Below are 24,366 nucleotides of genomic sequence, written 5' to 3'. Positions count from 1 at the left end.
ACGTTTTCATATTTAATCTTCACTCTTGTGAATCACTCTGACCAATATAGTTCTCTGTGCCTCACAGGAACATTGGCCATGGAACAGTTCTTAAAACCAGACAGCAGCCCACACACCAGCACTATGCTTATGTAAAACTATCTTACCTTTGACATATGCTGCTGACCTCATTTGACTGCACATCTAGGTCTCAAACCATTCACTTCTCAGTGGTTAGAGGAACACTTTACATCAGTCTCCAAGGTTTTCTCCCAAGCTGTCAACACCTATGTTGAAGTTTCTGATTCTGGTTTTACTGTTCACTCTCATGCAGGCAGTCACAACGAGTTAGGACTGTTCCTTGGAAACCTGCATTGTTGAAACATTGCTTCCTTAAATACGAAAACAATGTACCAGAATTGATATATAGTAAAGTCTCTGTTAGACTGCTTTACACTATAGTGATTCTAGCTGCTTCAGTTTCTCTCAAAATGGTACAAGGCTAGCCTCACTCCGTGTAAGAAGGCTATGCCAGTAGTGTGTTAGGCAGTGAGGCCACGTAAGTACCTTTAGTTCATTGGAAAGATATGTCTTATCCTTTTAAATTTTTTAGGCTTTTTTTTCTTTATTAATTACACTTTATTCACTTTGTATCCCCCCTGTGGTTCTTTCCCTCCTCCCATCCCAATCCTTTTCTTCCTCCACCCTCTGCATGCATGCCCCTCCCCAAGTCCACTGATAGGGGAGGACTTCTTTTCCTTCCTTCTGATCCTAGTCAATTAGGTCTCATCAGGAGTGGCTGCCTTGTCCTCTTCTGTGGCCTGGTAATGCTGCTTCCCCCTCAGGGGGAGGTAATTAAAGAGCAGGCCAATCAGTTCATGTCAGAGGCAGTCCCTGTTCCTATCACAATGGAACCCACTTGGATACTGAACTGCCATGGGCTACATCTGTGCAAGGGTCTTAGGTTATCTCCATGAATAGTCCTTGGTTGGAATAGCAGTCTCAGGAAAGACCCCTGTGCTCAGATTTTTTGGTTCTGTTGCTCTCCTTGTGGATCCTTTTAAATTTTTAGTAAAAGAAGTTAGTGACTATGTTGTCCTCATGTTGGTTGAGTAGTGGAACAAAATATGGCCTTTTCCCTAAAGTGGAAGGAATCCTTGATTATCAAAGATATAAAATTACAGCTCTTCTTACTGTGTGGCAGCACTTTCTTATCTATGCATTTTAAGCAAAGTAGATTTTTATGTTGTCTGACTCAGTGGGTTAGAGTTTCTTGTAGATTAAGTATCTTATGTGAAATGGTTTTCAGTGAAATGCAGTTTCACTTAACTTGCTTGAAGCCACATTATTTGAGTACTCCTGCTGAATATCCCTTGTCTTGTCTGAATGCAAGACCTTACACAAACCACTGTTATTTCCAGTTTGGGAGTCTACAATGAGGATATCTGGATAATTTAATGTTCTCACTACCAACAAGATTAAGAATAAGACTTAGGATTTCACATGTACAGTAAGTATATCAGTATTTATGATGGAGTTCTTTTATTTTTTAATTTTTTTTTGTTTTTAGAAAGACTTGTTATATCTGCATATATACCTACACACCAGAAGAGGGCACCAGACAACATTAAAGATGGTTGTGAGCCATCATGGGATTGCTGAGAATTGAACTCAGGACCTTTGGAAGAGCAGTCAGTGCTCTTAACCTCTGAGCTACCTCTCCAGCCCTGATGGAGTTCTTTTAAAGCACACACACATATTCTCTCCCTGGGAGTAGCACTAGATACTGGGGAGACACATGCACATGCACACACACACACACACACACACACACACACACACACACAGAGAGAGAGAGAGAGAGAGAGAGAAAGACATTTTTAATTTTTTCTTTTTGTTTCATACCCCTGCTTTGTCCCATCATCATCATTTCAGTTACAAACCTTTACTCTTCCCCTGCCTATTGTTATGCTTCCTTCCCAACAGCAGGGCAAGGTTCCTTTCCCACCTTCCTTAGGACTCCTGGGGCTTATTACCAGCTTTGATTTCAAGAATAGAGAGGACCTAGTAGTATTTGGAGGACAGTGTGGAGAACTGATAAGAAAGTGAGTTGAGAGTTCTAGCTCATCTGCTCTCTGTGGTTTTAGACAAGGTGTTTAACTTCTCTTTGTTGTAGTTTTATTGGTTTTAAAACTCAGAAAGTCATAGAAATTAATGTGTTTCTTTGTTGTCCCTTCAACCTATCAAAACCTCCTCAATGTTGTTAAGTAATTTGAAAAAAAGGGAGGCAGGACAGTGTGCACTTGTAACCGCAGCGCTGAGGTGGAGCCAGGGGGATGGCAGGAGAACATTGAGCAGGCAGCCTGGCCAAAGCAGTGAGTTCCAGACGCAGTGAGAGACCAACCTGAGGAATAAGGTGCAGGCTGGAGAGCCGGCTCAGCTGCTAAGAGCACTTGCTGTTCTTGAGAAGGACCCAGATTTGATTCCTCCCATCTACATAGTGACTCAACTGTCTCTAGCTCCAGTCCTGGTGGTCCAACACCTTCTGACTCTTCAGGCTCTGGGCGGGCATGAGGTACATAGGCATACATAGGGGGCAAAAACTTGCACACATAAAGTAATAAAATAAATCTTAAAGAAAAAAGAGTGACTGAAGACACTCAGCATCACTCGTGGTTTCTACAAATATGCATATACATATATAAACATGTACACAAACATCAGACACACCCATACACACAGATACTTAGAATAACTAAAGAAATGTAATACTTGTCCATTGAAATCTATATAAGAGCTCTAAGAAATAAAAGGAGAAACACCTGTATCCACAGATATGAAACACCTAGTATTAAGAGGCAATACTTTCCAAATTATTCATAGTCAAAGAAATGACTGTGAAGACTGTAACCCAGACTACTCGTCCCAAAATTCACATGGAAATGGAAGGAACCCACCCAGAAGACTCAAAACAATTTTCATAAAGCACAAAGCTGGAAGCTTCCTAATTTAAACTTAGTACAAACCACAACATTGAAAATATGGTGTGATACTAGCACACGGTCAGACAAATATGTGTCACTGAGTACATCAACAGGGTAAAATGGAAAGCCTATAAAGAATCTATTCACTATGGTCAAAAGAAATTTTTTTTTAAGATGTCAAAATGATGCATTAGGAAAAAGACCCTCCCCCCCAGAAAAAAAAGCAACGTTGGGATAATCTATTATCCATTTGTAAAAGAACCAAGTTGGACCCATTCTCTTTATCACATATGAAAATTAACTCAAAATAGAGTAGGCTTACATGTAAAAGCTAAAACTCCTGCAGTTACAGCAAAAGAAAGAATGAACAAAAACAAACAAAAACCCAGTAAGAGCAGAATACTTCCGATTCCTTAGGGGTCTCTGAGTCCTCAACTCTATGGGGTTTCGGTACATATGAGTTTATATTTTCATTTGCTTACAGTCGTCAGTATTTCTCTGCTAAATAGCTTAATATTCAGTTTGTTTTCTGTCTTCCTAAGTTTTGTGGGTATCTGATCTTCCTTGACTTTTGATTTTATTCAATCACTCTTCACCTTCTTCTTTAAGATTTATTTTATTACTTTATGTGTGCAAGTTTTTGCCCCCTATGTATGCCTATGTACCTCATGCCCGCCCAGAGCCTGAAGAGTCAGAAGGTGTTGGACCACCAGGACTGGAGCTAGAGACAGTTGAGTCACTGTGTAGATGGGAGGAATCAAATCTGGGTCCTTCTCAAGAACAGCGAGTGCTCTTAGCAGCTGAGCCGGCACCTTATTCCTCAGGTTGGTCTCTCACTGCGTCTGGAACTTGCTGCTTTGGCCAGGCTGCCTGCTCAGTGTTCTGCCATCCCCCTGGCTCCACCTCAGCTCTGCGGGTACAAGTACACACTGTCCTGCCTGGCCTGCCCTTGGGTACTGGGACACAGACTTAGGTCTTCCTGTCTCCATGGCAAGCACTTCACCACCTGACCCATCTCCCTAGCCACCCTAAGGATTGTCTAATTTTTTAAAAATTGAAAAAAAGGTATATTTATTATTGTTATTGCAGGTGGGATTTGCATGCCATTGTGTGCGTGTGATATCCAGAGGACAATTTTGTGGAGCCAGTTTTCTCCTTCCACCATAGAGTTCTGGAGATTGAACCCTGGTCAGATTTTTTAAATAAATTCTTTCACCCACTGAGCCATGTCATCTATACCTCCCCCAACTCTTAGTATTCTTAACAGTGATACTTTGTTAGGATTGTTCTGTTAATTTTATTTTTAGGTTTTTTAATTTTTAGGTAACTATATAGAAATATAACTTATTTATGTTGATCTTTTTTCAACCAAACTAAAGTTGATCTTACCAAATGAACTATTCCACCATTTGACTTTTACATTTATTTTTACATTTTTTATTTTTACAATTTTTACATTTATTTTATGTGTGTGTACATGTGTATTAGAGATATCTAAAAGAACAGAACTGATAGAATAATATATATTTTTATATATTATATGTATCTATATGTATTACATGTAACATGTATATATTGCATGTATCTATGTCTACATGTATATTACATATATACATACATGTATGTATATTACACGTGTGTGCATATTATATATATTACATTAGACTGTTGTAATATAAGGGTGCCACTATTGCACCCTTAGGGATGGATATCTTGCCATTCTGCTCATTGTTGTGGTTCCTAAGTGTCACAGATGGGCACAACTCCTGGTTCCTTTCCTCCCTTGGAAGATTGCAAGGCACCATATAGTACTCTGTAAGCTGGTCCTCAGGGGAGGAGACTTTCAGGTCAGATCCAGCTCTGTTTCTTGGGGTCCTATGTCCAAAGTGCATGGTGTCTTCAACAGTGGGGACTTAATGCCAACCTCGGGGATGCAGCCAAGGGAAGCAGCAATAGCTTACATTGTTTTGGGAGTCTCTGGGACTTCCCTGACGAATGACTCAAGGAGACTTTTCAGATCAAAGTATTAGTTTTTATTAGATAGTCTATAGTACTTGTGGGGAGCATTGTCAGCCCAGATGGGAAATTTTACTCAAATTGTATATGTATACACATAGATTTGAATTTAGTATATATACTTTAGGTAAATAATAGGAATTGATTCATTATGGCGTTTTGAGACATGCTTACTGTTATTTTACCCCTCCTCCATTTTTTCCATTTCTCCCTTCAAATCATTTATATTTTGCTATTTCTAGTGTCTAGTTTCCTTTACTAGTCTGTGTTGTATGCCCACATCTGAAGAATTGGAGCCAGGAGCCTCAGATGAGAAAGAACATGCCACATTTGTCTTTCTGCGTCTTGTTACCTCAATCAGTGTAATATTTTCTAGTTTTATCCACTTACCTGTAAATTTCATTATTTTATTTTTCTTTGTGGCTGAACAGTACTCCATAATGCATGTATATCACATTTTCAGTGTCCATTTGCAGTTGAAGGGCAATGTTTCCATTTCCTAGTTGTGGTGAATAGAGCAGCAATGATGACATTTGGTTCTTGGGGCATCTGCCAAGAAAGCATATGGTCGGATTATATGGTAGATTTATTTTTTCTCTCTTTAAGGGTTCTCCATACTTATTTTCAGAGTGCCTGTAGCAACTTATAATCCTGCCTATAGTCAATGAAAGTTTCCTTTTCCCCAGACCCTCTTTTCATCATTTATTGTCAGTTTTGTTGATCTTTGATCTTTGCCATTCTGACTAGGAATTGATGAAAGCTCAGGGTTGTTTTGATTTGCATTTCCCTAGTTGCTAAGGATGATAAGCACTTTTTGACATATTTCCTAGCCACTGTGATTTCTAATCTTATGATTGTCAACTTGACTAAATCAGAAATCAACTAAAACCCAAGCTGCAGGCTTGGGAGGAATTTTCTTAACTAAATCTTTTGGGGTGGGAAGACCCACCTGTGTCTGGGTGACATGTTCCAGTGGCAGCTTATATAAAAGAACATGGAAGAAGGAAGCTTGGCTTTTTTCCTGCTTGCCCTTACTATCCCTGGCAAGTTCATCTACTCTGCTCCTGAGATATTCCTCCGCTAGCAGTGAAGGACCTACTTGTGGTCTAGTGTAGCCTGGAGTATGGCTGGTATCGCGCTCTAGGAATCCTCTGGGACTGAGGTCAGATTGGGAGACAGCTGTTGGATCCTTGGACTTTCTCTTGGGAGGCCGCCATTGTTGGGCTGCCCAAACCACAGCCGCTGAGCCACTGTAATAAATCTCTCATTCTGTGCCTTGAGAGAACGCTGACTAATAGAACCACTGCAAAAGGAACTTTTATTCCCCTGTTTCAATTGTCTCAGAGGATTATTGCCTCCATCTGCTAACCTAGGCCTAGTCCTGGAAGCTTCTAGCCACCATACATACAATCTTACCTGGGCGTAGAATGTTTTCAGCCTCTGAGACTTACAGCTGAATAAGCGTACTCTTTCTTGTTCTTTCTGAACTCATAGCTGGCTGGTTTAATTCAGCTGTTCTGGCTCAGACTCCTCTTCTAGTTAATTTATTCAATCTGGCTTTTCTCTCAGTCCCTGAATTGCTCTGCTTGGCCTCAAACTAACTCCAACAATCTGCTTTCTCTTGGCTCCTTCTGATTCTCTGGCTCATTCAGTCTTCACCTGTGTTCTCCCTCTGCACCCTGTCTGTCTATTACTGTCCCAGTAAAACTGCCTTCTGTCCCTCTCTCTGCACTGCCCCTTAAGTAGCTTCCCTTTCCTCTCTCTCCTTGTGAGAGTTGGTCATATCCTATTCTGTCAAATCCTTCTCTGACTCGTCACCTTTTCTGCCACTCAGTTAGGCATCACTTCCATACAGGGGTGCTTCCTTCTACAAACTATCTTTACCTCATTGTTTGGGATTAAAGGCATGGACCACCGTGCCTATGCTTTTCTTTACCTGCTATTTGCTCTATACCAGGCTGGCCTTGAACTCAGATCTTCCTGCCTCTGTCTCCTGGATTAAAGGAGTGTTTGTATTCCAGCCGGATCACACATACCTAGAGGGTCTTTGGGTGTGATCTCTTGCCAGAGCAGCCATGTTCTGAATTAAAGTTCCTCTACAAACAACTTTTATTTATTCTTTTGAGAATTCTCTGTTTAGATCTGTAGTCCATTTTTTGAGTTGATCTTTTGTTTTATGAGCTCTTTATATAATCTGGATACTAATCCTCTGTTAGATGTATAGATGATAAAGATTCTCATTCTGTCGGCTTCCTCTTGATTGTCTCTTTAGTTATTCAGAAGCTTTTTGCTTTTATGAGGTTCTGCTTGCCAGCTGTTGACCTTAATTCTTGGGCAAATTCCTGTTCAGAAAGTCTTTTCCTACATCTATATCAGGGTACTGCCTATGTTTCTTCTGGCAGTTTCAATGTTTCAGGTTTGCATTTGGAGTTAATTTTTATGCAAGGTGATAGATACAGATCTAATTTCATTTTTCTACATGTGGACATCCATTTTCCCAGAACCATTTGCTAAAGATGCTGTCTTTTCTCCAGTGTTTGTTTTTGACATCTTTGTCAAATCTTAGATGGCTGTAGTTACATGTATTCATGTTTAGGTTTCATTGGTTTATATGTTTGTTTATGTGCCAATACCATATTCCTTTTATTGCTATAGCTCTGTAATATATCTTGAGGTCTGGATTGGTAATATACCCAACATTGTTTTGTTTTGCTTAGGATTGTTTTGGCTAACTGGAGTCTTTTGTGTTCCAAATGAATTTTAGGATACTTTTTTTTCCCCTCCTTTTCTATATTTCTGTGTCAGGGCTCAGCTGGGTGAGTCTGCCTCATCCTTACCTCTATCTACCATCCCAATCCCCAGATCTGTGTACCCAATGTCCTGGCCTAGTTCTGCCTTTTTGCTGCAGACAATTTCCTATCTCCTGCCAACCTCCAAGCTCTGAAACATATCCCTCGTGCCCACTTCTCCTACCACCTGACTGCATCCCTCCTGCTCCATCTACAGCCCAGCACCAAGTCTACCAGATCCCCCTCTGCTTACTCTCCCCAGTTCTGGATCTAGACAGTGTCCACGATCTAGAACTCAGGCCTGGTCTGCCCAGTTCCACCCTCTTCACCCCTAGACTCCAGGCCAGCCCAGCTCAAAGATCCTGTGCTCTGTCCCAGCCTGCTGTGTCTACATCAGACACAAAAGTCACAGAAAAAGTCTGCGCGCGCACACACACACACACACACACACACACACACACACACCCAGAGAGAGAGAGAGAGGAAAAACAAAAAGAGAAAGATCAAGATAGTATTTCTACCTTAAAACCTGCCAGGCCTATAGAAATGTTCTCCGATGACAATTATCTAGATGAACTCCAGACACAGAATTTAAAAAATAAGCATAGGCATCAGGAAAGAATTTAAGGAGTTTAAAGAAGACACAAAGAAACAGATCAGTGTGTTTAAAGATAATAGATACCTGAGTGATGCCCAAGAAAGCACAAACATAAGGCTGAATGAAATGATGACAACAATCCAAGATTTGAAAACAGACTTCAATAAAGAGAAATGTTGAAGAAAACTCCAGCTGAGATGAAGATGAAAAGGTGGTGGAGCAGGTGAATATGATCAACAAATGTCATATACATATATGGAAATCTTATATCACAACCCATTATCTTGTACAGTTATCAGAAGCTGCTTAAAACACATACTAAAAAATTTTATTCATATGACTCCAAAGTCATACTTAACTGTGTATTCAGAAAAGCCTAACTGGTGCACATTCCTCACAAGGAGCCGTTTCCCCTAATTTTTGTTCCAACTTGAAGCTTAACAGATATGTTTATGTGTTTTCCTATATCCTTACATAAAAACAGTGTACTTACTGTTCTGCTTTTTAAAATCTAACATGTTCTGATCACTCCTTTGCAGTACATGAAGGCTTTTACATTCTGTCTTTATCGCCATAGCATTCTCTTGTGCTTAAGCAGCAGATTGTTTAGCTTGATGTAGTTGACAGGCACTGGGTTCTTCTAGTCCTTTTCTGTGTCACTTGATGATAGTGTTTGAACAAGCATATGACATGTCCTTCAGTGCCGTCCTTAACTTTCTGCAGTTTTAGTGTGCTCTTGTATTGATTGGACTTCATGAATCTGCAGCTGAAGACTACAGCTGTCACCTGTGTCCCAGGAATCCATCATGTCCCATTCTTGCTGTTGGGAACTCCAATTTGACATGAGGCTTGGATATTATTCTCTTTGTAGTTCTTTGCTTGTTTTCTAGTCTTTGTTTCTACACTGTTTTCTAGATGTAGCCAAATGAACAACAATTGTTGTTCATGTCTGTGGGTTCTTTACTAATTTCAGTTACAAGTGCTTCTAATATTTAGGGAAACAGTCCCTTATTGTCCTCTTAGAGTGCAGCATGATCATACCTACAGCATTTCCATTATATTAGGTGTTACAGATCATCTAGAAATGATTGAAAATAGAGTACTAAGCCATTTTATGTAAGTGATTTAGCATTTGAGGATTTGGGTGTCTTTATGGGGTTCCTGAAACCAATCACCCATTGACACTGATGAATGACTCTGATAGTCTATTTTTTGCATTAGCCATGTATTCAACAATCTTGTAATTATTGAAATGGAATGTAAACTAAAATAATTTGATTTTAGAACCATGCTACATTTCATGAAATTTAACTCTATCCTTCTGAAAGTCGAAGTTGTGTGGAAACTGTTGATATGTGTTCAGTAACCCCAGCACCTGTGGGAAGACTGTTCTGGCCCCAGTTGAATCGACATGGCCTGTCGATCAGGTAGTGTCAGAGTTTGTTTCTAGACTGAGTTGCTCCTTGTCCTTACTTGTGTACTACAGGCCTGATTTCTGTAGTTGTGTGTGTCTCGTTTGCTTTTGTGGGAACACTTCCTAAGTTTAAGTAAGGGGTTGTGTTTATTAGCCTCCAAGCCTTTTAATGGTAGTAATGTTGGGTATATACTGAGACATCAAGCTAAGCGCTATCTTCACGTGGGATCCTTTCATTGTATAAACAGACGTTAATTATTGATGTGTCGGGGTCTGTGAATACATGGGGAATGTGCTTCCTCTCAGAAGAGCATTGGTGCCAAGTTAGGTGGATTAACTGGAGAACTATAGCAAATATAGAACTAAAATATTTTTAGAAAATGTATAAATAGAGCAAGCTAGCCTGAGAATAATGAGGAGAGAGAGAGCTGCTTTCATCTTCAGACCAGCCTGTATAAAGTTGACACGACAGCCCCATCAGATGTGGAGAAGCTCAGCCTGTAGAAATTAAGTATTGTGTTTAAAGTCACACAGACAGCACAGAATTGGGTTATAGAAACAAACTTAGTAGGTAGCAAATGAAAAATTATTGCAGGTTTAGCAACTGCCTTTAAAAGGCATATTATCTTACATTTTTCTTTTTCTCTTTTCTCTAGAAATAGGTTGTTGGGGGTCAAAGTTCAGCTCTACAGCTCTTACTACAGTTGCAAATGGGTCTCCTGGAGCAGTAGAATTACATGCGCCCAGGACCTGTGTGAATGATTTTCATGGCATGCCCATAGCCCTTGTCAGATCTGTACCTGGTCTGTGATCACAGCAATGGCTCTGTGAATTAGGCAAAAGCCAGATTTGCTTTGTGTCTCACAGTATTGCTTTGTCCCTGTTTGCTAAGAGGGTAGCAGGAAATAGAACTTTTATATTCATTTGTTAGGTTTCAAATAAATTTTATTTTGACATAAAATAATTTGGTATGCACTAACCTATCAAACTAGTTTTTATTTTAAAATAAGGCTTAATAATTCAACTTTAGAATTGATTCTGATTCTGTCTGACATTCCTTATATTATAAACACTCCTGAGTTTTGTTGGCTACCTTTTCAAAGGTCAATTCTTTCTTTTTAATTACATTGCCAGTCAAGACTGCTGTCCTTACAAGGTAGTTATAAACATATTTTCCTTCAGAATTAATTTTATCTTGTACTTTTATCATATTAATTTTTTAGAAGATAGTTTTACCTGTGCATCTTATTCTACACTATCCAATGCCTCTTTGACCTTTGGAGTCCCACATAGACAACCATCCACACACCACCACCGCCGAGAACATGCCTACGTTCTCAACTTCCTCCTAGCGAGCATTCTTTCCTTCTCCCAGTATGCACTTTGAATTGCATTGGCTTCTTTTAGCTTTCCAAAACTGTGGTAGCTGTTCCCACTCTTCCCAGTGAGCTGCTTTGTCGTTCCCCCCCCCCCCCCCCCGTGTCTCCCGCTGCCACTCTGTGGGGGGCCCATCCCTGGTCGTCTTGCTCCCTCCTCTCCAGTCTGCCCTTCAGTCCTGGAAGAGTGGCTTTTCTTTGAAACCTCTCTTTATTTCACAAGCCGGAGTGACCCCTTCTTTTTTTATTTGCATCTTTAGCTGTACCTTCTGAATTTTAACTCTTTGTATGTTCTATTAGATACTTATGTATTCCATTCTTTCCTTTCTTCCTGCCTTACTTTTTATGTTTTGTTTTGGTTTGGTTTTTGGAGAGAGGCTTTCTCTGTGTAGCCCTGGTTGTCCTGGACACACTTTGTAGACTAGGCTGGCCTCGAATTCCCAGAGATCTGCCTGCATCTGCCTTCCTGGGCGCTGGGATCACAGGTGTGCACCACTATGCCTGGCAAATTCTGTACTTTGTTAAGGACGGAGGCATAGCTTCTGATTTTACAACTATTCCAGTATTTCCCCATATCTAACTTCAGATCCAACTTTATAAATATAGATGTTGGCAAATTTTTATTGAATGAATACCATTTTATTTTAAAGTATAATTTAATCATATTATGCTCTTGAAAACTTTTAATTGCTCCAGAATTCTTAAATTTATGAAAAGAAAAACCCTCAGTAATCCATTTTAAAAATTACAACTGAAAAGGCCTATATGGCCTGTAATGGTCTTAAAGTGGCCATACATAAAAACAAGAATCTAAAACTGTGTGCATGCACACACATGTGGAAGTCAGGGGTTGGTGTCAGCTGTTTTCCTTAACTTCTGCAACCTTATTCTTTGAGACTGTGTCTCCTTACTGACCTGGAGCTCACTGTTTCCGTTAGATTGGTCGGCCAGCGGGTACTTATGATCCACCTGTCACTGCCCCGTGGTTGTGAGGATCTCAGACATGCAGCACCGCTCTAGCCTTTACGTGAATACAGGCCTCATGCTTGTCCAGCAACAGTTTCCTGCTGCACCATCACCCCAGACCTAAAACTAGTTTTAAAAAGAATCCAAATTACATCTCTCAACTGTGAGGTATTCTGGTCTAACTAGAATACAGATTCAAAGAAGTTCCTTGATACCTATTTCATGTCTAATTTGTTTGCTAAATCAACGTACGTCATGGAGCATATAAACAATTGTGTGTTCAAGAGCAGATTCCAGAGATGTGCTAGGAAATCTCCTTGTGTAAGAGCAGCTTTTAACAGTCTAGAACCACTGACTCCTTGATCAGGTTGGCTCATGTAGTTGGAATAAATTGAAACCTGGTTTGTGTTTGACTTTTTTTAAATAGAAGAAATTAAGAGTCCTAGGAGTACCTTTTATTTTTTCAAAGTAAATTTTTAACTGATACCTGGCCAACTCAGAAAATTTTTGTGGCATTGACACAACTGGCCATATTTAGACTCTGAAGATGAAGCCTCTAATAGCGTGCAAAAAGGCCTTACTACTTTTTATAAGTGTAAATGAAGTAGAAAGGAGAAAATAAAAAAACTGAAAGAATATAGCATTAAGTAGCTTGAAGAGGGTTGGAGAGATTAAAAAACTGGATTTCAATTCTGGCACAGCTACTTTCAAGCCATGAGAACTTGGTCAGTTTACATATCTATTTTTTGAGCTGTGATGTGGGATAAAAATAACTACGTTTTGTAAGAATTAAATAGAATCATTGCAGTAAATTATTTGGCTTTGTGGCTCAGTGTTGTGCACAGTACATGTTGGGTGCTTTTACTGCAGTGGTAATGTTTTTACTACTTTGGTACAGGCATCACAGCTTACATTGGAGCTGTAGAAGCTGTTACCTGTGATGTGTTTGGTACATTGTGTTGTGGTTGTGAAATTAGCATATGCATCTTTGTGCTTGTGAGTGACTAAGGCAATTAGATGTTCTGCTTCTAGGATTCCCATGGGAATTTCTGTATAATCCCAAATAAAACAAACTGGTCATGGCTAAAATTACAACTTCAGCAGAGGCAAATTTTCTATTAGAAGATAGACCTATCCATTTGCCCTGCATCTACTAACTGCTGGATCTATAAGGAGCTTTTGACAATTGGAAACTGCTGGGAGAAGGAGAGTCTGTTTTATTTAAGAATGTGACCTTTGCTGATTTGACCCTATGCTAGTGGAAGACCACCCATCAAAGAGTAGATGAGCAACACCAACTGCACTCATGGGTTCAAGAAAAGGGAGGGTACATACAAGTTGGGTGAGTTAGGAAGAGGAGAGATATAGGAGGGCTGTGTGGGAGGGATGAATATCTTCAAAATATAGTTTAATAAAAAAGTTATTATTTTATTTAGTCAGTACAACCCAAGACAGAGCTTGGTTAATTTGACCAGTTTTACACATGTGGTAGAATGTATATCATGTTTGTCTTTTATTTTATGATGTATCTTGGTATTTGCTGTTATTTTTGAGACAGGCCCAGGTAGCTCAGGCTAGCCTCTAATTCCCTATGTAGCAAGAATAACCTGAATTCCTCCTGTCCCTCTTGCCTTCACTCTCAAGTGCTGGGATTACAAGCTTGCACTATCACACGTGGCTTTTGGAGATATTATTTATCCAAGTATAAACAATCTTATTATTAAGTAGTCCTTTTTAGAATTATTATTTCTCTGTGTGCCACAAATTCATCTCCTGATGATGGATATTTAGATTCTCTATTTTATGATCAGTCATTGACTAGATAAGTCGTTTCACTGATGTTCAAACAGCTCTTCAGAAACATCCCTAGAAGCTGTAGGCTGCTCTCATGTTTGCCTCTGTGAAGGTTGTCTTTTGGCTGATTGGCGAGTGAAAAGGAACATGACAAAGTCTGAGATTAGAGATGTGATAAAAATAATAGTGACTAACAGTAATTAGAATAGGAGTGAATTAAGAGGAATGAGCCAGTATTACTAGGGTCAGTGAAAAAAGTAGATTTTCTTCATGTGTATAGATAATCAGTTTGTCCATAATTAAAATACATTGATGACTTGATTGTATAAAATCTCTTTTGTTTTGTTTTCTGTGATAGGGTCTTGCCTTATAGCTCTGGCTATTCTGAAACTTGCTCAGTAGCCCAGGCTGGCCTCAAACTCACAGAGATACACCTGTCTCAGCCTCTCAAGTGCTGGGATTAAAGGCATGAGCCACCACACCTTGGCAATTGTATAAAATCTAAATGTTTACTCTTAAATCTGTTTGGACTTATTTAAATACTGTATATAGTACTTTGTGAACTTTTTTAACTTTATGAGAAAACACTCTTGCTATTTTTATTTCAGATTTACAATTAGTATCTTTTGACCAAGATTTTACCTTCTTATGCATAATAATCATTTTATTTGAAACAGCTCTTTCTCTTTTCTTCCTCTCCTTAGCCCTGGACGGAAGCGGGACTTTTCCCCTGTCCCGTGGAGTCAGTACTTTGAGTCAATGGAAGATGTGGAAGTGGAGAATGAAACTGGCAAGGATATATCCTCTCAAAGAGGCTGCCTCAGCATAAGGGCAAGGTGCTAGGTCAGACTTGGGTAGCTCCTAAATGTCCTTTGTTCCACTGTTTCTGTTTCTCTCCCCCCCCCCCCCAGTCCCTTACATGGCATGGAATATTACCTGTAAGCCTTTTGCAGTCTTTCTTGGTTGCAAGCTGAAGAGACTTAGTTCCAGAAACCAAGTACTGAGTCCTCTTCAGGGAAAAGAAATACTTATTTTTCAGTGAAAAGAAGACATACTGATAGCAGGCTTCAACACAGTATTGATTATCTCAGAAACATCTAAAGTTTCTTTGGAAGTCTGCAGTTTTCATGTAGGTTGTTATTGCCTGTTTGTCTTTTTAAAAAATAAGTATTGTTGAAATTACTAAAACCTTAAATCTATTATCTTTAACTGTTCATACACTTTTCGAGTTTACAAGAGTGGTTCCGAGGGTCCAGTCCTGCTGCTTCTTCATGGAGGAGGCCATTCTGCCCTTTCCTGGGCAGTGTTCACGGTAAGTTGGTGATATCAGAAGCCAGTGTATTGCAGTGATTACTTCCTCCTGGGTAGACTTCACTAGTTCACTCTTCCTTCCATGCTCATTAATTGCTTGGGAAGGTTAGAATAGAGTTAACTGCAAAGCTTTAGCATTGTGTGCTCAGGGTCCCCTGCTGTTTAAGCCAGAAGTTCTTCTAAAATTTTGTATGTATATGCACTGTAGTAAGGGTATAGAATTTGTATTTTGTGGAAAGTGGGGGATCTTTATCCCAGTAATTTAAATATTAGATGAATAGACATTTTGTTCCAGATGTTTTCAATTATGTCTCTCACTTTGTCTTCTTCAGAGCCCCCGTAGTACCTTACATACGGAGAAGCTTCAGAAATATTTCTTATTTTTGAATATTTTCATTATTTGGCAACTCCGTACATGTATGCAATGTATTGTGATTGTATCCAACCTAAATCCTTTCTCCTACATCTTCCAACACTCTCAAAACTTCTACCTTCCTCTCTTTGTATTTTTTTAAGGTAACGAACGCATTGAGTCCAGTTAGTGCAGCTTGTATGTGCGTGGCTGTGGGATCATCTACAGGAACGCAGGCAACCTAGTAGTGGCCACATTCCAAAAGAAAAACAACTCTCCTCCCCTAGCAGCCAATCTGTTGCCAGTAGCGCTTTAGCGAGAGGTAGATCTTCATGAACCCCCCTCATCCATGCTGGAATATTAACTGTCTTCTTTTTAAAGTAATGATTTGGTTTACTTTACTTTTTAAAAAATTGTATGTGTGAATGCACACTTGCACCTCTGGACTCTTAGGAAATAACACGTGGCTTGGTGGTGCTCTGATCCACAGCACAGGGCATGGGCTGATATGCACACTGCTGTCTCTAAATCTTTGACGTGGGGATAAGGTAGCCCACATGCAAGGAGATCCTTCCAAGAAAGATACCAGCAACACCTTTGTATAAGGTGAAGTGGTCTCTTCTTGTGTGTCAAGAAGAAGTATACGTTTCCTCCGTTTACCACTGAAGGACAAAAACTGGGGGCAGTGGGAGTCCAGCGCCAGATACCTAGAACCAAATGGTCATGCCTCACAGCCCTAAGTGTTTCACTTTGTCCTGGAGGCAGGGATAATTGGGATTCAGCATTAGATCCTCAGCACTGAAGGACTTGGCTTTTGGTTGCGTTTCTGTCTCTTGCTGTAGGCCATGCTTATGACTGGCCGGCCAGCACTAAGCGCTCTCATGTCTCTAACCAGTGCTGCCAAGGAGAAGTCTAATGGGAACACTGGTTTTTAGTAGATAGGCTAAAAACATATGTGAAATTGTTTTTAAGAGTGTTTTGTTTGAATTATTGTATCTAAAATATCATCTCAACATGTAATCAATATAAAAATTGACATGGATCAGCCCTTTTTTGTTGTTGCCAATAACACAGTACCACATATAAGATGGTTTATAAAAAAGGTTTGTTTCGGCTCATAATTATTTTTTCAGGGAGGTTCATTTTTATTGAAAAAATTTTATATAGTATATTTTGATCATGTTTTTCACTTCTCCTAGTTCCTCTCAGTTCCTCCCCACCTCCCAAACAATCCAATTTTATGCTTTTTCTTTCTCTCTTTCAAAAAAAAAACAACAAACCCTTACAAAAAGGAAAAAAAAAATCAAAACAGGCAAAAAGACCAGTAAGACAAACAAACAAACAAAACAAAATGAAACAAAAAGTCTATAGAAATACAATTGAGTTTGTTTTGTGTTGGCCGACTCTTCCTGGGCATGGGGCCTGCTCTGCAGTGTGATTCATTACCCATTGAGATTCCACTGGAGAAAGTGATTTTTCCCTTTGTCAGAGGTATCAGCTGCAGATAGCTTCTTGGTTAGGATAGGGACCCCACGTGTACTTCCCCTTCTCAGTGCTGGGACCCTATCTGTCCTGAACCTGTGCAGTCCTGTGCATGTTGCCATAGTTTTTATGAATTCATATGTGCATCAGTTCTGTGGTGTCTGGAAGATACTGTTTCCTTAGAGTCATCCATCACCTCTGGCTCTTACAGTCTTTCCACATAGATCCCCGAGCCTTACAGGGAGGACTTTGATAAAGATATCCCATTTAGGACTGAGTGTGTCAAAGTCTTTCACTCTTTTCACAATGTGTGGTCCCTGTTTAAATTCCCATCTACTGAAAAAAAGCAGCTTCTCTGACGTGGGCTGAGTGAGAGACTGAGCTATAGGTATAGCAGTATGTCATTAGGAGTCATCTTATTGCTATGTTTCTGTTCTTATTTTTGTTGTTGATTTGCTTTTAATTTTTTTATCACAATTTTTTCATTATATATCCCAATTGAATTCCCATCTCTCAACTCCCCTAGTCCCACCTTCCCTCCATTCTTCCCCTTATCCCCTTCCCCTAGTCCACTGACAGGGGGACTTCTTCATTATTGCCATCTGCCCATAGCTTGTTAAGTCTCATTAGAACTGCCTGGGTCCTCTTCCTCCGTGGCCTGGGCTGCATCATCAGGGGTGAGTGATCAGAGAGTATTCAACTGAGTTTATGATAGAGGCAGCCCCTGCTCCCCTTACTCAGAGATCCACATGGAGACTGAGCTGCTAATCAGCCACATCTGAGCAGGCTCTAGGTCTTCTTCATGCATGGTCCTCCATTGGTGCATCAGTCTCTGCAGGACCCCCTGGGCTCAGATCTTTTTGTTTTGTTGGTCTCCCTGTGGGGCTCCTGTCCCCTGTTATGTCCCTCTATTCCCACCCCTCTCTTCCTCCATAAGTCTCCCTGTGCTCTGCCCAAAGTTTGGCCCTGAGTCTCAGCATCTGCTTCGATCCCCTGTTGGGTAGATCCTTTCAGAGGACTCTCTATAGTAGACCTCCTTCCTGTTTTCTGTCTTCCACCGCTTCTGGTGTCTGTCCTGTTTGCCATTCTGAATGAGATTTAACTATGTTCATAGCAGCTTTATTTGTAAAAGCCAGAATCTGCAAACAACCTAGATGTCCCTCAATGGAGGAATGGATACAGAAATTGTGATACATCTACACAATGGAATACTACTCGGCTATTATAAACAAGGAAATCATGAAATTTGCAGGCAAAAGGATGGAACTAGAAGAGATCATCCTGAGTGAGGTAACCCAGGAACAGAAAGACAGCTAATAAGTGGATATTAGCTATATGATATAGGACGGCCATCTACAGACCTAAAGAAGCTAAACACTAAGCAGGACCCTAGGGAGGATGCTTAAATACTGTTTTGTTTTGTTTTGTTTTTTGTTTGTTTGTTTGTTTGTTTGTTTAACAGAGTCTCAGATGTTCAATTTTACCACTAAAGACTCAGGAGCCAGATGTTGGGGTGAAAGCCTGCCAGCTCAGAGAGGCAGAGAAAGCACCCAATTGAGCTTCCTCTTCAGTTGATGTCCCCAAAGGAAAAGCAAAAAAGGAAGTTCTCCCACTCCATGTTGTCTCAAAACTCCCTCAAAATCATTGTCCCTCCATTCTACTTCCTGTGCATCTCTATCCGTTCTCCAGACTTTCTCTTACTCTCTGTGGGTTTTTCCCCCCCTATGTTCATTTCCTGTCACCTGGTTGCTTGCTTCACCTCTTGATCTAGGATTAACTTTATTTAATCAAGCTGAAAGCTTTTGCATTAAAGGTGTATGCCAGGACTGAGCAACCCAGAACTAGAAACAGATTTTTCCAGTAAAGAACATAATCTCAGAGTTGACAGTGTGATTAAATATCCTGCAACATGTTCCTTTTTCAGAATAATAGTAAGTTTTTCATTAGGCCCGTGGTCTTTCTAGTCTAAAGTTTGTGGCCACGTTAGCAGTGTCATATGTGGGTTCCATCTCATGGATTAGGCCTTAGATTCAATCAGAAAGTGGTTGGTTTCTCCTGTAACATTTCTGCTACTATGTTCCCCATTGTTCCAGGAGAAAAGAACATAGCAGGGTATTGTGGTTTTGTTTAAGTAGAACATATATCATTAATTCAAGCATAACATTCAACAAGTATTGAATAAGTAAGAGGCTATTCAAGTTCTCAAGCAGGTAGAGCCTGAGAACCTGAGCTTAACTTCACATTATGATCAAAATGGAGACTTAAAGACAAAATGGTTTCTGTTATGCTAAAAATGAAAGTAGATGTTAATAGAGGAGCTACATTTTTAAGCAGGTTACAACACTATAATGAAAGTATTTCCCCACAGGTTTGTTCTCCATCAGATCCTTTTATGTCATCTGTCCATGCCTCCTAAGGCTTGGGGCCAGTGAACCCCAGGGACCAACCACAAGAGGAAAATAAGCAGGCTCCTCTCCCTAGACATTTGCCTTATGCTAGATAGCCTGCTCAGTGCCTCGCTGCACGGTCCCATTTAATTTTTCTGTGATCCTTTAGGTTCAGGCAGGCGAGGATATTGAAATTTAGAGAAATTGCATAGCTGTGACAGCAACAAAATACAAACACACCTCTGAGTCCAGACAAAAGCTTACAATGTCAGAAGATTGTACATGTTTATGGGGATAGTTGTTTCTCATCTTCGATACTTGTCAGGTAACGAATACTGTGCCATAGGTTTTCAGCCTGCTTCTAAAGGCTGAAATGATCTAAAGTAATCTATAGGATATCAGAGGGATCCTGATTCCCCAGACTAGGTTGGAGACTAGGTCTTGCTATACAGCTCAGGTTGGCTTGAATTCTTGACCCTGCTGCTTCAGCCTCCCACTGCTGTAATTGCAAGCATGTGCCAGCATGCTTTGCTCTGCATCAGTCTCTTCCAATCTCATCTCTAATTCTCTATACGTTAGACTGCCCACAGAGTTCCAAAATGTAATAGAGATAAGTTTTGCCCCTCCTCTGCTTCACTTAAATCATAATTTCAGGTGGACTTAGACTGTAGTCATCAACACTCCTTAGGTACTCGTGTAGGGCAGCCAAGGTTGAGGACTGCTTTGGCTCTGCCATTTATTTGTAAAATAAATGTAAAATCTCCTCACATGTAAAATGATGAAAATTGTGTCTGCAGCTTTCTAAGGAATAAATTAGGGAATGCATTTGAAGCACTTAGATTGGTGAGTGGTACCTTGGAATATTTGGTAAATATTAGCTGCTATTGATAATAATAGTTAAGATTTGTTGATAACACAAATCCCACTGAGGAAACAGTTGGGTGTGTCTGGTTCTTAACTTGCTGCTTTTCGCTTACTTCAAAAATAACAGAACTGGTGCAGTTTGAAACAATACCAGGAGTCAGTAACAGACACGCTGCCGCCCTTTATCTATAGAGCATGTGGTATTCTGTGAGTTAACTTTGCACTCATTTATTTTTCTCTTCTGTTTTTAACCACACAAAAATGTAAATAGCATGAGTCCAGGGTCATCGTCCGTATTGTTCACTGCTATAGTCCCACACTCATTTGTGGCAGTTTTTAGATGTCATTTAGAAAGATTTAAGTAAGTAAACAATAGCTGCTTTTAATATTCTTGTCATTGTTTTCTGAATGGCACATAATGATTATAAACCACTGACAGTTACTGACCTCAGATCGGTCTTTTGTTTCTTTGTAATAACTTTTTAAAATGTGGAACAAATGATTTAGCAGATTTGACAAAATTTTGTCCCATAACTTTATATTCAAACTATAAATTTGTTGGCCTAGAAGGTTGTGTTACCACCACAGTGAAATTAGTAACTCCTGTAAGTTAACAAATATCTTCTAGGAACAAACCACAAGATGGTAGGACTCCAGGTCTCTGTTGCCTTTAAAGAGATGGTCACGGGCTGGAGAGATGGCTCAGAGGTTAGGAGCACTGACTGCTCTTCCAGAGGTCCTGAGTTCAATTCCCAGCAACCACATGGTGGCTCACAACCATCTATAATGAGAACTAGTGCCCTCTTCTGGTGTGCAGGTGTACATGCAGACAGAACATTCTATACATAATTAATAAAATCTTAAAAAAAAAAACTTAAAAAAAAAAAGAGATGGTCACTAGGAGTATTAGAAATAGAAAGGTTGGGTTAATTTTTTTTTTTATTTTTATTTTTAAGTGTAACTCAAGAATCTGGCTTGTTTTCTGATAACATGTTTACGTTACATTACATCGGTGATTTATGATGATGCTAATTCTGGTTTTACTACTAACTTGTTACACAACCACAGACAAATGATTCCCTTTCTCTTGGTCTCAGTTTTCTCATTCTCAAAATGTGAGGGTTAGACTAGATGGTTAAAAGAAAGAGGTGACATTCACTAACTGATATATGACTGTCAGAAAATCCGATTCACTGAGGAAGAAGCATTATTTCAGGTTTCTTTAAACCTCTAAGATTGTATTTCATGATACTAGTATTTTCCATCATTTTTATGTAACAGTAGCATGGCTGTGCCTATCTTAAGTGAATCTCAGTAGATTTCATGACTCGCTCTGATTTGATTTCATGATTCAAATGTCATGTTCAGAGGTTAAGAGCACAGGCTGCTCTTCCAGAGGTGCTAAGTTCACTTCCCAGCAACCACATATATCTATAATGCTATCTGGTGCCCCACAACCATCTATAATGATATCTGGTGTCCTCTTCTGGCGTGCAGTTGTACATGCAGACAGACATTGTATTCATAATAAATAAGTAATTTTTTTTAAAATGCCATGTTCATGTAACTCCTGAGCCAAAATAGTATTTTTCAACTGATTCATGATCCTTATCTAGGGGATTCTGGTCCTAAAAGAAAGAAAAGTCATCCAAGTAGTATGGATGAAAGCCATAGGCCAGCATATGGAAGTACTTACATTGGGTGAGGAAAGGCTTGGAAGAGTGACTTTAAGGAGGATTTAGACAAAGTTTATATTTAAGTTGGAGACAGACCACATGTATACTGAAACAAACAAAAATAGGATCATTGTTCTTTTATTATGCATAAAAGAAAACCTTTGTGATAAGACAAGTTTCCTTGTAGTTCTCTTGGGTACCTTGAATTAGGATTATAGTTCATTTAACAAAGCTGTTAGTAACTGGGCCAACTCCATACCTTGCTGCTTTGTTCTTTTCCTTCCAGGCAGCAATCATCAGCAGAGTGCAGTGCAGGATTGTGGCTCTAGATCTGCGAAGTCATGGTGAGTAGAGCTCCTTATGGCTTCTGACCCCATGCAGTCACCCAGCCCCTTTAAGAAACCCAGACTTAGCAATGTTGGCACAAATGAGCCTACTGTACTTTATTTGGGTATTTTGGGAGAAATCCTAGCTTGTAGGTAGACTGTTATAATTATCTATTGTCTCCAGAATAGCTAGCCATAAAGATTTGTCTGAAATATAGAACATCCTTGCTAAATCTGTCCTTAAAATGGATAAAGTCCCTATTTTATTACTTCTGATTTTATGATTCCTATCACTGAAAATTTTATTTTCAATATTTTTTAGGAGAAACTAAAGTGAAGAATTCTGAAGACCTGTCAGCAGAAACAATGGCAAAGTAAGGAAGCAAACCCTGATAGATTGCCTGAGACTTGTCACCATCTTAAACAGTAGTATAGTTTTATCATGCTGCTGGTAAAATTGTTGGACAGTTGTTAACATGCAAATTTCACTTCTGTTCTCTCTTTGTATATCTTTACTATTTCATCTCAAAGGCCACCTTCATCTTTCTTGCTATATCATTCTGGTGGTCATCACATAAAACACTTGAAAATTGTTTAGTTTGTACAGGCTTTTGAGAATTTTCCTTCTGTTGGTAGAACGAAATGGATCGTGGCTATCTTTTATGGACTCGTGCTTAGAAAAGGATTTGAGTACAAGTAAGCTGGGGTGTATGCTTAGGTAGCCAGCACACATACAGTGTCTAGTATAACAGGGAGGTCAGGGCAGGCTATGGGGGATAGTTAGTTAGAGCCTGGGTCTCTTAAGTCATGTATTGCATGAGCCAAAGTCTTCAGTGTGTTCACTCAACAGGGCCGTATGAGAACTAGCAAAAAAGATGCAGGTGTGTTGGACCTACCCCAGACCTGATGAATCAATATTTTTAGCAGTGAAATCTAGACATATAATATACTTTAAAATATTCTTTTTACTTATGAGTATGGATGCCTTGCCACATACTTGCTTGGTGCCTGCAGTGGTCAGAAGAGAGTGCCAGATGCCCTAGAACTGAGGTTACAGACAGTTGTGAGCTACCATGTAGGTGCTGGGAAGAACCTGTGACTTCTGGAAGAGAAGCCAGTACTCTTAACTGCTGAACTATCTCTCTAGCCCTGGTATTTATATTCTTAAAACACTCTTCAGAAGCATATGATGTGGTCAGTTCCATAATGGTATTTAAGAACCATGGTCTTTAATAAGAATAAATTCTCAGTGATTGATCAATTACCTTTAGATTGTATAAACACACCTTTTATAAGCTTAGATATGATGCTGATGACATGCATTTTATGTATATTCATATACATATGTATATTTTATATGTGTGTGTGTATATATATATATTCCTTCACACCAGAAAAGGGCATTAGATCCCATTGTAAATGGTTATAAACCACCATGTGATCTCTGGGAATTGAACTTGGGACCTCTGGAAAAGCAGCCAGTGCTATTGTTTGTTTGTTTGTGTTTTCAAGACACGGTTTCTCTGTGTAACCCTGACTGTCCTGAAACTCACTCTGTAGACTAGGCCGGCCTTGAATTCAGAGATCCATCTCTCTCTGTCTCCTTGGTGCTGGGATTAAAGGGGTGTGCCACAACTGGCTGGCTGCAGCCAGTGCCCTTAACCACTGAGCTATCTATCCAGACCCAGTTGTTAAACATTTCAGATGCTGTCTACCTTCAGACATTAGCAACTTTCATAGAGAATGTCTAACCCTAGTTAATGCATATTTTAAGATGTGGCATTTAATGTCTTCCGGAACATTCTTATTTTATTCATTTTATTTTTATCAAATAAATTGATAAATTTTGTTAGAATTGAGAATTATTGTGGAGTTTATGCATTGGTATTTGTTCTAAATTTTAACCTTTTTTTTTTTTTTAAGATTTGTCCCCAAATAATAGGCTCATTCTATATGGCTTTAGATTAATTAATTGAGCCTCTAGTCAGTCTGTGTGCAAATATATATATATATATATGTATTTATATAAGATTATATATATATATATATAAT

The 24,366-nt window shown here is 39.5% G+C and overlaps 1 protein-coding gene across 1 annotated transcript in view; it reads left to right on the top strand.

Annotated features, from left to right (window-relative positions):
* Positions 1-24,366, top strand: part of Ppme1 (protein phosphatase methylesterase 1) — a 49,741-nt gene that overhangs the window by 7,092 nt on the left and 18,283 nt on the right. Inside the window, exons 2-5 of the mRNA XM_060367656.1 lie at positions 14,621-14,715; positions 15,137-15,228; positions 22,275-22,332; positions 22,637-22,688. Coding sequence (XP_060223639.1) covers positions 14,621-14,715; positions 15,137-15,228; positions 22,275-22,332; positions 22,637-22,688 — 297 coding nt within the window. The remainder of the gene's footprint in view (positions 1-14,620; positions 14,716-15,136; positions 15,229-22,274; positions 22,333-22,636; positions 22,689-24,366) is intronic.

Source organism: Meriones unguiculatus, chromosome 14, assembly GCF_030254825.1.
Source record: "Meriones unguiculatus strain TT.TT164.6M chromosome 14, Bangor_MerUng_6.1, whole genome shotgun sequence".
NCBI classification, from domain to species: Eukaryota; Metazoa; Chordata; class Mammalia; order Rodentia; family Muridae; genus Meriones; species Meriones unguiculatus.
This window is presented reverse-complemented; position numbering and strand designations above follow the sequence as displayed.